We start from the raw sequence: 14,457 nt of genomic DNA on the forward strand, positions 1-14,457 counted from the left end.
TTCTGTTTCTTTAAATTGTTAAGTTGTTATTAATTTCAATTTTTTTACTTCTTTCTTTGTTTTTTTTAATGATTATTTTAAGTGTCATGACTGCAAACTATAAAGCAACGAAAACTGTACAAAGGTCTTTATACCTTTGCAAGACATTATAAAACAGCCCAGAGCCCAGAACATAAACAACATTCACCCAAATATTATTTTCACAACATACAGACATTAATGTGTGGTAAAGGAATCTGTTGCATTATCATTTGAAACTTTGCTTTGCATTTATCTTTTGCATTCTATTTATGTTTTTGGACTTCTTCCTGATACTGGTAGATGTAAATTTGATAGAGATTACAATGTTTACAATTACAATGTTTGGATTCAAGAGTTTTTTTCCTCTTTCAAAACAATTATGGAGAAAAACATAATATGTCTCATTTATTGTTACTACTGTACATCCCAAAAGACGGGCAAAACTAATTGGAACATTTATTTTCCCTTTACACTTCTGGAAATAAGTTTATACTAAAATTCAATTTTATATGTCTACAAATATCTAGAATGCTACATTGTCTTTTTATTTCAATATTACTCATCTATTTGTGCATTCAAGGCAAGAAAGGTGTAAGCAAATTCAACTATTTCAGAAGCTCTAACAACATTTTGAAAGAAACTGTTATTGTATTGCAGGTGATTCAACAGAGCTGTTTTCTAAAGTAATTTTTATAAAGATAGTTTTAACTAAACGCTGACAAAGGAATGCAATTAGATTCTGTATCTTTTAATGTATTTTTCATTTGTGGCACAAAAATTGTAAATAATTACATTCATACAACTGTAAAATTATACAAGGAAAAATGCATACAAGTGAGTTTTGTAAGATTTTAGCTTTACTGTATGTTCTTTATCCACAGACTTTCAAGTTTTCAGGCTGTATCAACACATTGTGCTTAAAATTGAATATTGGCCCAGGCCATTAAGAACTGAGTTACAGCTGGATTGCCACTAGATGTCACTGGTTAGGGCATGAATGATTTTTAAAATAGTTCCTTCGGTGTAATCACACACTATGTGGCATAATTGGTTAATATTAAGGGTTTGTCATTGGGTCATGTTTTCACCTGGGGTGATTTTTAGGAGAGTGTGTATACCCTTGAAAGACATCTCACAATAAACACTCTTTCACTGAACGTCTGAAGTCCATGTGAGTTTTTAATATTTTCAGACCCCTTAGGCCTCCTTAGACTGAGTAAGGTGGCTCAAGGTCAAATATACAGTACAAAATCTCTAACAATATACACATATCATCAGGTAATTCCCACTCAGCTAGTATTTGTTTTCCTTAAATGCAAATGTACAATCTCCTGAAGAAATATAGATGCAACGGCATATATTATTAACAGTGATATTATGATTAGTAGTAGTAGTATTCAGTTATAGTAGTAGTAGTAGTACCTATCCATTTATCCATCCATCCATCCATCCATCCATTTTCTACTGGCTTCATAAAATAGTACAGCTTTTTTATGAATAAGATTTTATGGATGAGAGCTATGTACCACAGCAAAACTCTTTTGGTAATTACAGATAACTGAATTTTATATATATATAATACTACTTAGCACCTTAGAAGATATCCAAGTAAGCATCATTTTAAATATTTCAGCATAAGACAGACAGAACAGTGCTTTTAGACAAGCACTGTTATTCAGGTGAAACAACGCTGGCATTGTGACATTTGTAATACTGTATGCACTTCAAAAAATCGAATGGAGAAAAAAGTAACACTAAAGTTTCTAGCTTTGATTTCAGTACCCGCAACATAAAAAATTGTCAGTTTCTAGGTGAAATTGATGTTGAGAGTCTATAAACATATAACCTCAGTCTTGAGACATAACAGAACGTGCCTACGGGAAACTAGTCAGAATTTCCTTTCATTCAACTAGTGTGAGAGCAAGTCTTTAGAGAACCTTTTAAGCTACTGTATTGCATTTTTAAAATAATAATACACTCATTTTTTTAAGGTTTGTTTAATCCTTTATTAGGACCTGTGTGACTCAGTGCAGGGTTACACTCTACATGGGAACCCAACTTAATGCAGGGCAAAAACTCAAAAAATAATTTACAGGCACCAATAAACCAAGACAGAATGGCATTGGAAGGTGGTTGGAAACTTATATATGCAAACTCCACAAGGAATGTACTGCATTCCAGAATTGAACCCAGAATGCAAAAGCTGTGATGCTGCAGTACATACGTCCATGCTACAAATCATAATCAGAAAATATGGAAAAAGGAATTACTTATGCTGTTTTGATTTACCAGAAAACCATTTACATGGGATTTGCTCAAGGTGAACTTATACCAGGATGGAACAAGTAGGCTATTGGAATAGGCATGGATATTTTTGTTATGTTTATTATGATAGTTATATATTATAGTATAATTATATATAATGATTTTATTTCTCAGGAGGAGCAATAGTTTCCTTGAGGAGTCCCTGTACATGTAAGTATTTTTAGGCTTGAGTTTCAGCATACAAAAAAATATCAATTCCTTATACAGCACTTTTCTGGACATTCCACTCAAAGTGCTTTACAGGTAATGGGGACCTGGATGATGCAACAGCAGCCATAGTGCGTCAGTCTGCTCACCATACATCAGCTATCGGCTAGGAGGAGAACAGAGTGATGAAGTCAATTCATAGATGAGTATTATTAGGAGGCTATGATTGATAAAGACCAGGATGCCAGGGTAACACCCCTATTCTTTTCAGGAAACGCCCTGGGATTTTTAAAGACCTCAGAGAGTCTGGACTTTGGTTTTACATCTCATCCAAAGGATGGCACTGTTTTTACAGTATAGTGTTGCCATCACTGGATTGGCAAATAAGGACCCACACAGACCACAGGGGTGAGCGTCTCCTACTGGCCACCCTCCAACAACAACCTTGGCTTTCCCAGAAGGTCTCCCATCCAGGTACTGGCCAGGCTCATACCTGCTTAGTTTTACAGGGCTGCTAGCTGTGAGTTGCAAGGTGATGTACCTATTAACGAATGGCTGTTAAACTAGGGGACAGAATATGGTTTTGCCTTTAAATGCATTATCTTAAAGTAAACCCTCAGGTAGGTGAATTTTAACCATGGACAAATGGTGCATCAGAGATTATGGTACGCATTCATTTCATGACAAAAATATTTTTATTTCTAAAAATCTTATTTCATGGTAAAACGTTATATTGTATTCAGCGTTAAGATTCAGAACATATGTTTTTTATCAATTTCCTTAATAAATCACGCGATTGTTTTTAAAAGCTGAGGAATGAAATTCTGTACAGGAAAATTATATACTGTATGTTTGGGCAACATTTTAGAATTCACCGCCTTTTGTATCGCTCTTGACCAGCAGTCCTCACTAGGCCCTACCTGCGGCGAGTTGGTGAATTACAAACAAGCGCTAGGTCTTTGTCTACCCTGTGGCTCAAGGGGGCAGCAGAGAAACGGGTCAGATTCAACAGGCCTGGGCTGTGTAATTCTAAACAAACATGGAGGATGTTATAGTGAGCGTATGATATATTAGGTTAAAATCGCCGTGAGAACTAATTTTTGTGTATGTTTTCCAAATTTCCTAAGGGACCTTCTTGAAGCATGTATTTTTCCCGCAAGATTCATTTTAATCTCGGGTGGAAGCCACTAGGAAGTGGAGGTATTTTTCGTTTTTGTTAATGGCGCTGTGGCGTGTGGAAGGTTTTGTTTAAACATGGAGTTTCGAAACGTGTCTCTCAGATTTTTCCTCATACCGTTTTCAACATAGCAGGGTGCTGTTAAAACACTGAGCTATCCAACATTTAGGAGAGAAAGAGCTCCTTTTCTTCCGTGATCGTTGTGTTCCAGGGCTTCATGTCCGTTCTTTACTAGTGTTGTGTTAGTCGGGGTACACTGCCTAGCTATATTTCCTTTAAAAGAGTAAATATAGTAGAGTCGCTTATCAGTTTGACTTATTTTTTAACAATAAAGGAGTGATTCATAGTTGACCATCGATTTCCCGATGTACTGACCCTACAGGAAACTGCTTGCACAGGAAGGGAAAAAAATGCTGTTATTTAAGGACATGGGAGATATTTGCAATCACATAAATATATATCTAAACACGTTTATGTGTCTGGAATAAAAATAAACTATGTTTAACTTTTAAGTGGATATTATTACATTGTAATCTTGTGATCTTCTGCACTTCGCTTAGGAGGACTTTGCGTATGTATGTCTACGTTGTGGTACTGCACACTGGTATGAGCAAAATGACTAGCAGTACTTAAAATATTATAAGCTAGATATTCAAAATGTTACTGTAGGTGCACCACATGTTATTTACACGGCAAGTCAAAAGTCGAGATGCACGTTTGGTTGTTTGTTTTTTTTCAACTGTTACTGTCTTGTGTTTAGGATACCACGTTATTGCCTTTTCAACCTTCGAGGTGTGGGACGCTTTAAAGAAGTACAGAATACACACTTTATTATAGACATACTTAGAATGAATTAGAACTTGTTCATAGAAGAAAACAGATAAAACCAACTAATGACCTCGTTTAATTAAAAAAAAACAAACGTAATCTTTAAGTCCTTTTCTTTTACAAAATGTCTGAAAGGTGATTTTTGACATTGTAAAGACAACGCATGTGTACTCGAAATAATGTTAATTAAATTAGTGCAGCTGGAGTTTTTAGCTGAGCACTTTATTTCGACATTTTAAAAACATTTAAGTTATAAAATGTACATATAAAACATCCAGACCTCATGAACGAAAGTAAGTTTGTTCCCGGGTTAACATCTCTGGGACCAAAGATGTCAGGAAAATCATGACCTGAATACACGTAAGCTATATGGTTTTTCCAAAGTTTGCTAGCTGTTCTGGTTCACTTTCAACTGAAAAAATGTGAGAAAGTTCATTTCACAACTAAGTCATTTTTTAAAGTCAAGTTACAGCACAAAAATAGTCATCTTTCGGTGCTTGCTTCTAAGTCAGTTAACCCTTAAAACGTTTTCTTGTAAACTAAGCTCTTTAATTCCAGGGTGATTGACTTTTAAAATATTGTTGAACCAAAGTTTTTAGATTGATGATAGACATGCTAAAGTGCTGATTCTGATTTGGACATTGAAATAATCCTTTAAACAATTATTTGTCCCCCCAGATATTAAGCTATAGTACATTTCCCCTGTTGAAACACTACTAAACGTGGCTGTCAAGAGACCCCAGGGACATTAATGGCAGCTTCTGTCCAGGAGTGCAGTGGAGAAGACATGGGTGTGCCTTCAGATCCCAAAGTCCAGGGGTTGGCTACTACAGAGCACACAGAACAGGCCAGTGCTGAGGGCCCTGATCAGAACAACAGACCCTTAGAGACAAAAAGAGATAACTCAGCCCCAGAAGAGCATGTGAATCCAGGAGCAAAGTCCAAAAAGAAGGAAAGGATTTTAAAGAAAGTCACAACTGTAAATCAGCTGCTGAAAGAAAATGGTACTGAAACCGGTGCTCAGTCTCATGAAGACACGGCTAATGGTTCAGTAATGGATCTTGCTTTAGGATGCTCTGCACAACACCAAAACACTGAAGAAGGTCCCAGTAAGTACTGATGGTATTTGTCCTTAATTTGTACCTAAAAGTGTAATTGAATCATTCTATGTAAAATAAAAACCAGGATTTAAGTAATTTGTGTATTGTAATTGATTTGTTTGTGAATACAGCTGAAATCTTAGGACAAGAGCCAATGTCAGAATGGTCTGAAACTGCATCACTGTTTGTAGTCTTGATGTCTCGAGTATGTAAAAGGTCACGATGAAAGACATAAGCATTGACACAGTGTATACAAGAATGTTAGTCATTCATGTATTCTTTCTGTGATGTTGTTTATTCAATATTTTACATTTCTCTTGCAGTCGTACACATCTGTATTTTAGGTGTATTGAACTCTCCTTAATCCTAGCAAATTATATAAAGATATGAATTAATTCAAGCTGCAGTGTATAAAGAATAACAGCTCTCTAGTCTGATCAAGTTGCAGAAATAAGCACTTACCCATTTTAACTCAGTTTAATAGTTAAAAAAAGTACCACTTGCTAAATTTCAGCACACAGTGGTTTCATCACAGAATTACAGATTTGCTAACTTTATTTCATATAGTCACAAGGTTCCAAAAACATGTCAACATCCAAGCTATTAAAACAGTGACTGCAGTGCATGCATGTCTGTCCTGTAAGCATTCCTTTCATGCATAAAATCTCTTGATTCTTTAAATTAAAGTTGGACGTCTATCTCTGGAAATCTTTGAAATTTGGTGAGCTTCTCTTTTGTTTAATTGTGTTTCATATTGTAACGAAGACTGGCTTTGTGTGAGTTAGCAGTTGACCAATAAATAACAGTTTTGCATTTTTTGTCATCCATCTGAAGAGTGTCACACACTACAGTGATAAATCAGTGTGATAGACATCAGTTTTTAACATTTTTCTTTTCGTAAGTTTCCTGTCAAAATAGCTAAACAAAGGTAGTAATGTGGAGGACTACAAGTCTTTTTCTTAACTTTTTATACTGTTTAAGGATCTCTTATTTTCTTAGTAGGTCCTTATTAGTCAGAAGTAACCTTCTTTTTCTATGCTACATAAAGCGTCCCCTAACGTGAAGGTCTTGTCTGTCTCCTTACAGGCCAGCTGAAGGAGACTCCTCAGACTCTTCCTAGTGTGTCTGAAAACATGTCGCCTGCTCCCCGCCAGCGAAAGAAATTAGGGCGATCCCGAAAAAACCCCACTCCCAAGAAGCTGCAAACAGAACCCCAGCCCTCAGACCCAGGGCCAGATGAAAGTGAAATGGCGGACCAGACCCAGACACCACCGCCCAAGGTGTACAAGAAGAGAGGCAGGAAGTCTAAAGCAGAATTGATGGCTGTCAAACTTGAAAAGGGGCTCACAGGGACCCCTGAGCCAGTGGACAAGAAGAATGCAGAAAAGACTCTCATAGAGGAGGAGGAAACAACCTCTGGAGGCAGACCGAAGAGGAGAGCTGCCAAGGCGTAAGATGACTTCAGTGCAATATTTCAGCCATACTCCTACATTCCCTGTAGTTTGGTTTTTTCTGAATTCTGTTGTATATATTCAAGGGACTCACAGGACCACAAGTCTCTCCCAGTTGCCATGTTTTCGTTTTGACGGTTTCAGTAGCCTGTGCTTCTGTGCTTTTTTTTTTGTTGCCGGGAAACCTTACTCATGAAAAATGAAAATTTAAACCATTTTCGGCGTGGCCAGTAGCTCATGACGTCAAAACGAAGTGGTAGCTGCTTTTTTACCGCTAGCTTCCAGAGCTGTGCTTCTTCAATCCAGAATTAACCCTTATAACGTTTCTCACAACCCTTAGTCTGTGAGAAGTTTTGTTGATTAATCCTTAATTACAAATTTGTATAATCTTTGTTAACTTTACATTCTCCTGCTAGTTGGGATACAGGTACTATCGTGCTGGTGGGCGCAGTGGTTAGCTTTACAGTCTTGCAGTGCTGGGGCTCTGAGTTCAATCTTGGCCCTGGAGTGCTATATATTCTCTGTGTTTTTGCATGCGTTTTCTCTGGGTTTTTTCAGTTTCCTACCACAATGCAAAAACATACTGGTAGATTAATTAGCTCCTGGGGGAAATTGTCCCTGTTGGGTGTGTGGGTGTGTATGTCTATATGCCCTATGATGAACTGGTGTGCTGTCCAGGGTTTCCCCTTTCTAGTGGCCATTGCTTGTTGAGTTATGGTCCAGCTCTCTCAAAACCCTAATTTTGGCAAAGTGTAAGAAAATGGATGGATATTACATTGTGCACTCAGGCCACATTATACAGGGTGTGTATACTTATTTCTTACCAAACCAAAACAGTAGAATGTCTGCTAGGTAGAATCATTGGTGCCGCTGCTCTTCGGTCTAGGTTTTGATTACAGCCTGGAGTGCCTTCTGTGTGGACTATTCAGAAAGATTTAAGAGTTTGTAGGAAAGCTCAAAAAGCCACTAGATGGCACCATTGACCCACAATTTTTCCTGTGACATAAATAAGGCCTCTGATTTTCCAAAAATTTTTTTAAGTGACTTCTCTCTCTAAAGTGTAATTACTGCTTTTCCAGCCATCCCTATTTTCTGAGTAGGAGAAAAGCTGCACCTTCTATCACTGAGATACTTATAAACTTAAAGCGCTGCACTTTTTTGTTTTTGTTATGATTCTTATGCTTCCCGGATAAGTACCAACAAAAGGCTTAGTACACGCCAAAATTACGGGGTCTTTATCTTTTTCTTGTTTTATGTTTTCTTTATAAATAAGCCATTGTTGGCTTTGTTGACCAAAACAGTCAAATTGTTATCTAACACAATTTCTAGCAAGTGTTTAGTGCAAAGAAAACAATATAAAACAACTGGGAACAACTGGGAAAAACTAAGGTTGCTGCTTGAAGAGGTTAGTGGGGCCAGCAGGGGGTGCTCACCCTGCGGTCCATGTGGGTCCTAATGCCCCAGTATAGTGCCGGGGACACTATACTGTAAACAGGCGCTGTCCTATGGATGGGATGTAAAACTAAGGTCCTGACTCTCTGTGGTCATTAAAAATCCCAGGGTGTTTCTCGAAAAGAGTAGGGGTGTCACCCTGGCATCCTGGACAAATTTCTCATTGGCCTCCTAATAATCTCCATCTATAAATTGGCTTCATTACTCTGCTCTCCTCCCCACTAATAGCTGGTGTGTGATGAGCGTTCTGGCGCACTATGGCTGCCGTCACATCATCCAGATGGACGCTGCACATTGGTGGTGGTGGAGGGGAGTCCCCATTACCTGTTGTACTTGTGCTTTGAGTGGAGTGTCTAGAAAAGTGCTATATAAGTGGAAGCAATTATTATTATATTGCCTTTTGAATTTTACCAAAATTAATCTTTTCTCTTTCCACACATACAGGGAGAGGCATATTATTCTTCCTCATGTGGCAAAACCTTCAAGATGTAGGTTAGAGTACTGTATATAGCTCTCATTTCCACACCCTCACAATGAAGCCTGTTTACACCTCTTGTTTTATGGTCTTGACATTTTGAAAAGTCACCCTTAAAAGTCAGCTAGTTTCATTTTATTGAGGATGCTCAAAAATTATTACGAATAATTACAGATGAAAACCTAGAAAAAGGGGTTAGTTAAATGTACACATCTTTTTTAAATTAAAATTGTAAATTAGCTCTGGTGTAACCAGTTGCCTTCCAGATCAAAAACTACTGCTTGTTAGGGTGAATTGGTAAGCTTCAAAGCCAAATCATTGATAAAAATTAAAGTATAACCAAATGCTTATTAATTGTCTGTATGTAAATTAAAGGTATCAATACTTTTGTCTGCCAACTGTTCATCTCAAAAGTATTTGGGGAAAGGGGAAACTACTGTGATTTAATCTCAGCAACTAGACATCAGCCTAATGCCAAATATTTTTTTCCATTGGTTTCCATTTTAAAATTCAGCTTTAACTCTCATTTCCTTGTGGGAGGAGTAAACAAAACTCCTGTTCCCTGAATGTGCAGTTTAACGCTATCTGTCTTTATTTTTTAACACCTTGGGCCTTACAGCGCAGTTCAGTTCAGTTTCTTTGTCATCTGCAGAAGGGCAATTAAATGCTTATTTGCATGTATTCTCTGATAAAAAGACATTAAGGAATGGCCAAAAACCTAAACACAGAACAGCAGCAGAAACAACAAATTGTATATAACATACAACCCAAAAAAAAGTCAGACAAGCAGTATGAGAAGAGAAAAAACATCAATGTGAGTTAGTGGTAAGGGTAGCGTTCAGTAATCTGACAGTTTGTAGGAAGAACCTGTATCTGAATCTGGAATCATGCCCTTATGCTCCTATAACAGAGAGAAACCAGGATGATTGGTATCCTTACCAATACTTCCAGCCTTCCTGAGACAGCGTGTTGTAAAATTGTCCAAAATAGAGGGGAGCTGTACTCCAATAATGGACTTGGCTCGCCTTCCGGTCAAACAGCGAGCCACTGCCTTACCACAAACCACACTGTAATACCACACGTGAGCACACTCTTAATAGGGCACCTGTAAAATGTAGTAAGGATAGTTGAAAATAGACCAATTTTTTTCAGCTGTGTGAGGAAGTAAAAACGCCGTTGTGCCTTCTTTGTAGCTCCAATTACATGCTGGGACCACGTAAAATCATTAGTAATGAAGGAACCTAGGAACTTGAAGCTCCTAACCATCTCTACAGCCACCCCATTAATGTGAACAGGGGTGTGGTCCCCACCCTGTATTCTATAATCGATAACCAGCTCTTTGGTTTTGCTGACGCTTAGGGAGAGATTATTGTCAAGGCACCACTCCACCAGGTACCTGACCTCATCCCTGTAGGCTGTCTCATCATTACCGGTGATTTGGCCAATGATGGTAGTGTCATCAGCATATTTGTAGATGCAGTTGGAGCTGTGTCTGGTCACACAATCATGGGCAAACAAGGAAAACAGCAGGGGGCTAAGCACACATCCCAGAGGGGCACCTATAGTTAAAGTCAGCCCAAAAGAACAGTTAATATTGAATGTGGACAGGTACAGCACATGATATCCTGAGTTTGCAGGAACACAGAAAGGCACAGGCAGCTCAGCTGGGAAGAAAATTGAACATCCTAGATAGTTTAACTAACATCCAACACTGTGGTGGACTAGACTTAAATCTGCACTGCCTGCAATCTAGGTCTTAGCCTGCATTTTGTAAGAGTGCCGCCCAGAGTAGGAGTATTCTCAGCTAATGAGTACACAGAATGGATATCAGATAAAAATGTGTTAGTTTGGCATCCATTTTAAAGGCAGACCATTTAACAGTTCATTTTGGGGGGGAAAAAAAGTTGTGACATTTTTCTAGGAGCCGATTGTTTTGGTCCCAAGTCCATCCATTAATCCGTTTTCTAACTACATCTTCCAGTTCAGTTCTGCAGGGGAGCAGGAGTCTATCTCGGCAAGCCGGGCATGGTACACTCTGGACTGAACTGCAGTCCATTGCAGGATAGACAACACACACACACACACACACACACACACACACACACACACACCTACCTAGGGCTGGTTTTCCCGGAAGTCTATTAACCTATAAATATGTCTTTGGACTGTGGGAGGAAACCCTAGCACCTGGAGGAAACCCAAGGGAACATAGGGAGAACTATAGGCTGCAATGCTAAGCACTACATCACTGTACCGCCTCGTCTTAAAACATTGGGAGTCAATTATGCTGTTAGTCTTTTCTTGATGGAGTGCGCCAGTTAAAGATGGATGTCTATTAAGTGTAAAGGCAGGCCTTTGTCTAATGAACCCAAATTGCATTGCAGTGCTCTGTTGTACCTCCACAACCTGGCTGAAGAGATGGGTGCCACCCCTCATTCCTCAGCACCAGAGCGAGCCACAGCCAAGACCGAGCCGGGCTCTGAGCAGACCCGGAAATCGGGAAGAGGGAGGAAGAGGAAGAAAATGGAAGATGACGGCTCCGACGACGTGAGCAAGGATGCTGACTTTGTCCTTTCAGAAGCTGCTGAAGAGACAGATTCTGAGGACGCAGTTGCCTCTTGTAGCGATTCCGATGCTGACGTGCAGGACCTGAGGAACAAAGCATGCAGCACACCCTCTACTGTAAGTAGAGCAAATGTGGTGGTGATTCTTAATCATACTGCATCAAATTCAATACAGACCTCAAAGGAAGGAGTCATTTGATAAAAGTAGTTGTTGACTCTGACAGTTTCTACTAGGCTCTTTGTTAAATGCTAAAAGAGAGATTGTGTTCTACATATTTTCTTGCTGTAAGGATTAGCATACTTATAGTGACTTTAAAGTAGCCCTCTGTGTTTTGTTTTAAAACAGACCTTAAAAGTATAAATATTCCTGTGGCACAGTTATTAGCATTGCAGCTTCACAGCATTGGGGCTCTGGGTTCAATCCCGCAGGAGCTGTGTGTGGGGAGTTTGTATGTTCTCTGTGTGCTTGCATGGATTCGTCTGGGCACTACAGTTACCAGAGACATACTGGTAGGTTAATTGGCTTCTGTAAAATTGCCCCTGGGGTGAGTGTGTGCTTGTCTGTGTCTGTGTGTGTCCTGCAATTGACTGGCATCCAGGGTGTACACTACCTTGTGTCCATTGCTTGCTAGGATAGGCTCTGGCTCTCCTGTAATCCTGAATTGGAAGAAGTAGCTATAATTATAATTATTGCTTTTTCAAAGCAGTTTTAATCCTAAAGTGCTTTATATATAGTAGAGGATTCATTAATCCACCACTGACGTGCAACATCCCTGTGTGACGTACCGTAGTCTACATGCAATAACAGTCTCTCTAGCAGATTGTCAAGCAGAGAAGTGAAGAAAACATTTAGGTAGGCCAGGATAACTAGAATACCAGGGTTGATAACACTGTTCTTATAAGCGGCACTACGAGGTCTTTAATAATTAGTTATGCAGGACCTCGGTTTAACATCTCATCAGAAGAATAACACCTCCTATATTACAGTGTTACAGTTATTATATTACAGTTTGTTACAATATTAAGACATTATGGACAAGATGGAAGAGTGCTAACTACTGGTCTGCCAGCATCACTCTCGGCAGTAGCCTGAATTTACTTGGAGGTTCCCCATCCCAGTTCTTAGTTACCAGGCTCAGCCTTGGTTAGCTTCTGTGATCTGACAAGCGCAGGCTCAAAGGTGATAACATTGCTGTCTTACATTGGTGTAAAACAAATTACAAAAGAAATACAGTACATTAGAACCACTTAAACTGCTTAGGCTCCATCTGTCCATTTTCTAAACTGCTTTATCCAGTACTGGGTCATAGGGAAGCCAGAACATAGTCGAGCAGGTAACGGGCACAAGGCAGGATACACCCTGGACAGGATACCAGTCCATCATAAGGCACACACATTCACACCAGGGCGTTTTTTTTATAGAAGCCAATTAACCTACCAGTATGTCTTTGCCCTGTGGGAGGAAACCCGTGAACACAGGGAGGATGTACAAACTCCATGTAGATAGCAGCCCAGGAATTGAAACCATGTCTCCAGTGCCGAAATGTTAACCAGAATGTTCTCATTTCCCAAAAGTAAAACAAACTTTTGCAAGCAATGGAACAGTTAACGGAAACAAACAACATAACTTTTTATGTATTTTAATCAATACAAATGTTATTATTTTTATTCATTATTCTTTTTTTTTATTTGTAGCCCCATACTAGATCAAAGTTTGTTGGCTTGGCCGCAAATGGTTTACCTAACAATATCATGGGCCCTGTATGGATTTGTACCCACCTGACCAAGGAATTGTGAGTATCACGAAGAAAACCTTTGCTAAAGCAATGTGAAAATCTGTCATACAATTTTATTGATTTTATTGACGAACAAAAGGTATATTTACAAAATGCAAGAGTCTGTAATGATTGATAATCCATATTAGTATACTCTTCCCAGTGTCTGTCTTTATGAATTTATGTCTTACCAGTACAACTTGCATTACGTTTGTGCTGGTTTTATCTATGAGTACAATGTTTTAATACTTTCATTTATTTCATAGCCTACCTTTGCTCATCAGCCTCATCCCATATTAGCGTGTGCCTGTATTGATTTTAATTATCATCTTAAAAGCGGCTTGTCCAGAATTCCATGTTTTCATTTGTAATCCAAGAGCCTAAGAGTAATTTAATTTTAACTCCTTGGTAAAAACGATTTATTTTTCAACTTAGTTAAGTGTAAATGCATTCAACTTAATGACTCGATTTTAGCTCAAAGGACAGAAAGATATGTCAAAAACAAATGCAAAATAGAAGCCCTATTCATAAATATGCTGAGGTCAGTTTTGACTAATGCTTGCAGCACCACTTTGTGTTGTAAGCTCTTTCACTTGTCTCCATTTGTCAAGACGTAAGGCAATCTGTTTGTTTTACAGCCGTGAAGAGCACCATTCTTCATGGGTTTTTCCTGAATGGATTCCTTCGGTGAAGGATTGGAACTTTTTGTCCTCAAGGTAAAACACACCTACATGTGTTTACATATTGACAGAGAAATTTGAGACAACATAAAGAGGTAAAAATGCTGTTTTTATCCAGGGATGCAGAGAAGTACTTACCCAAAGAAGAACAATCTGTGCCCTTTAGGATAAACCGAGAGGGTTATAAAGAAGACCCAGGCCTCCATACAATAAGAAGGTGGGATGTCCCATTTTAAGCATTTATGAGATCAGTTTAACCACTTTATATCTGATATGATCATGTTACAGAAGGTGAGCAAGACAAGGCCTGATCAGTACTTGTATGGGAGACCTCAGAGGAAAACCAAGTTGCTGGTTGGTGTTGGTGGTACAGTAGGTACCACCAACACCAACTTTTCCCTCTGGACCTGAATTTCCAAAATGTCCAGTTTTGGGACACAGTATTGTCAGCTGTGCCATCCA

At 38.8% G+C, this 14,457-nt stretch overlaps 1 protein-coding gene across 1 annotated transcript in view; it reads left to right on the top strand.

Annotated features, from left to right (window-relative positions):
- Positions 1 to 3,497: 3,497 nt before the first annotated feature.
- The window catches only part of gtf3c2 (general transcription factor IIIC, polypeptide 2, beta), a 45,690-nt gene continuing 34,730 nt past the window's right edge, over positions 3,498 to 14,457 (top strand). The window contains exons 1-7 of the mRNA XM_006625753.3: positions 3,498 to 3,693; positions 5,177 to 5,607; positions 6,685 to 7,048; positions 11,361 to 11,658; positions 13,236 to 13,333; positions 13,954 to 14,031; positions 14,114 to 14,212. Coding sequence (XP_006625816.1) covers positions 5,250 to 5,607; positions 6,685 to 7,048; positions 11,361 to 11,658; positions 13,236 to 13,333; positions 13,954 to 14,031; positions 14,114 to 14,212 — 1,295 coding nt within the window. The 5' untranslated portion in view covers positions 3,498 to 3,693; positions 5,177 to 5,249. The remainder of the gene's footprint in view (positions 3,694 to 5,176; positions 5,608 to 6,684; positions 7,049 to 11,360; positions 11,659 to 13,235; positions 13,334 to 13,953; positions 14,032 to 14,113; positions 14,213 to 14,457) is intronic.

Source organism: Lepisosteus oculatus, chromosome 2, assembly GCF_040954835.1.
Source record: "Lepisosteus oculatus isolate fLepOcu1 chromosome 2, fLepOcu1.hap2, whole genome shotgun sequence".
NCBI lineage: Eukaryota > Metazoa > Chordata > Actinopteri > Semionotiformes > Lepisosteidae > Lepisosteus > Lepisosteus oculatus.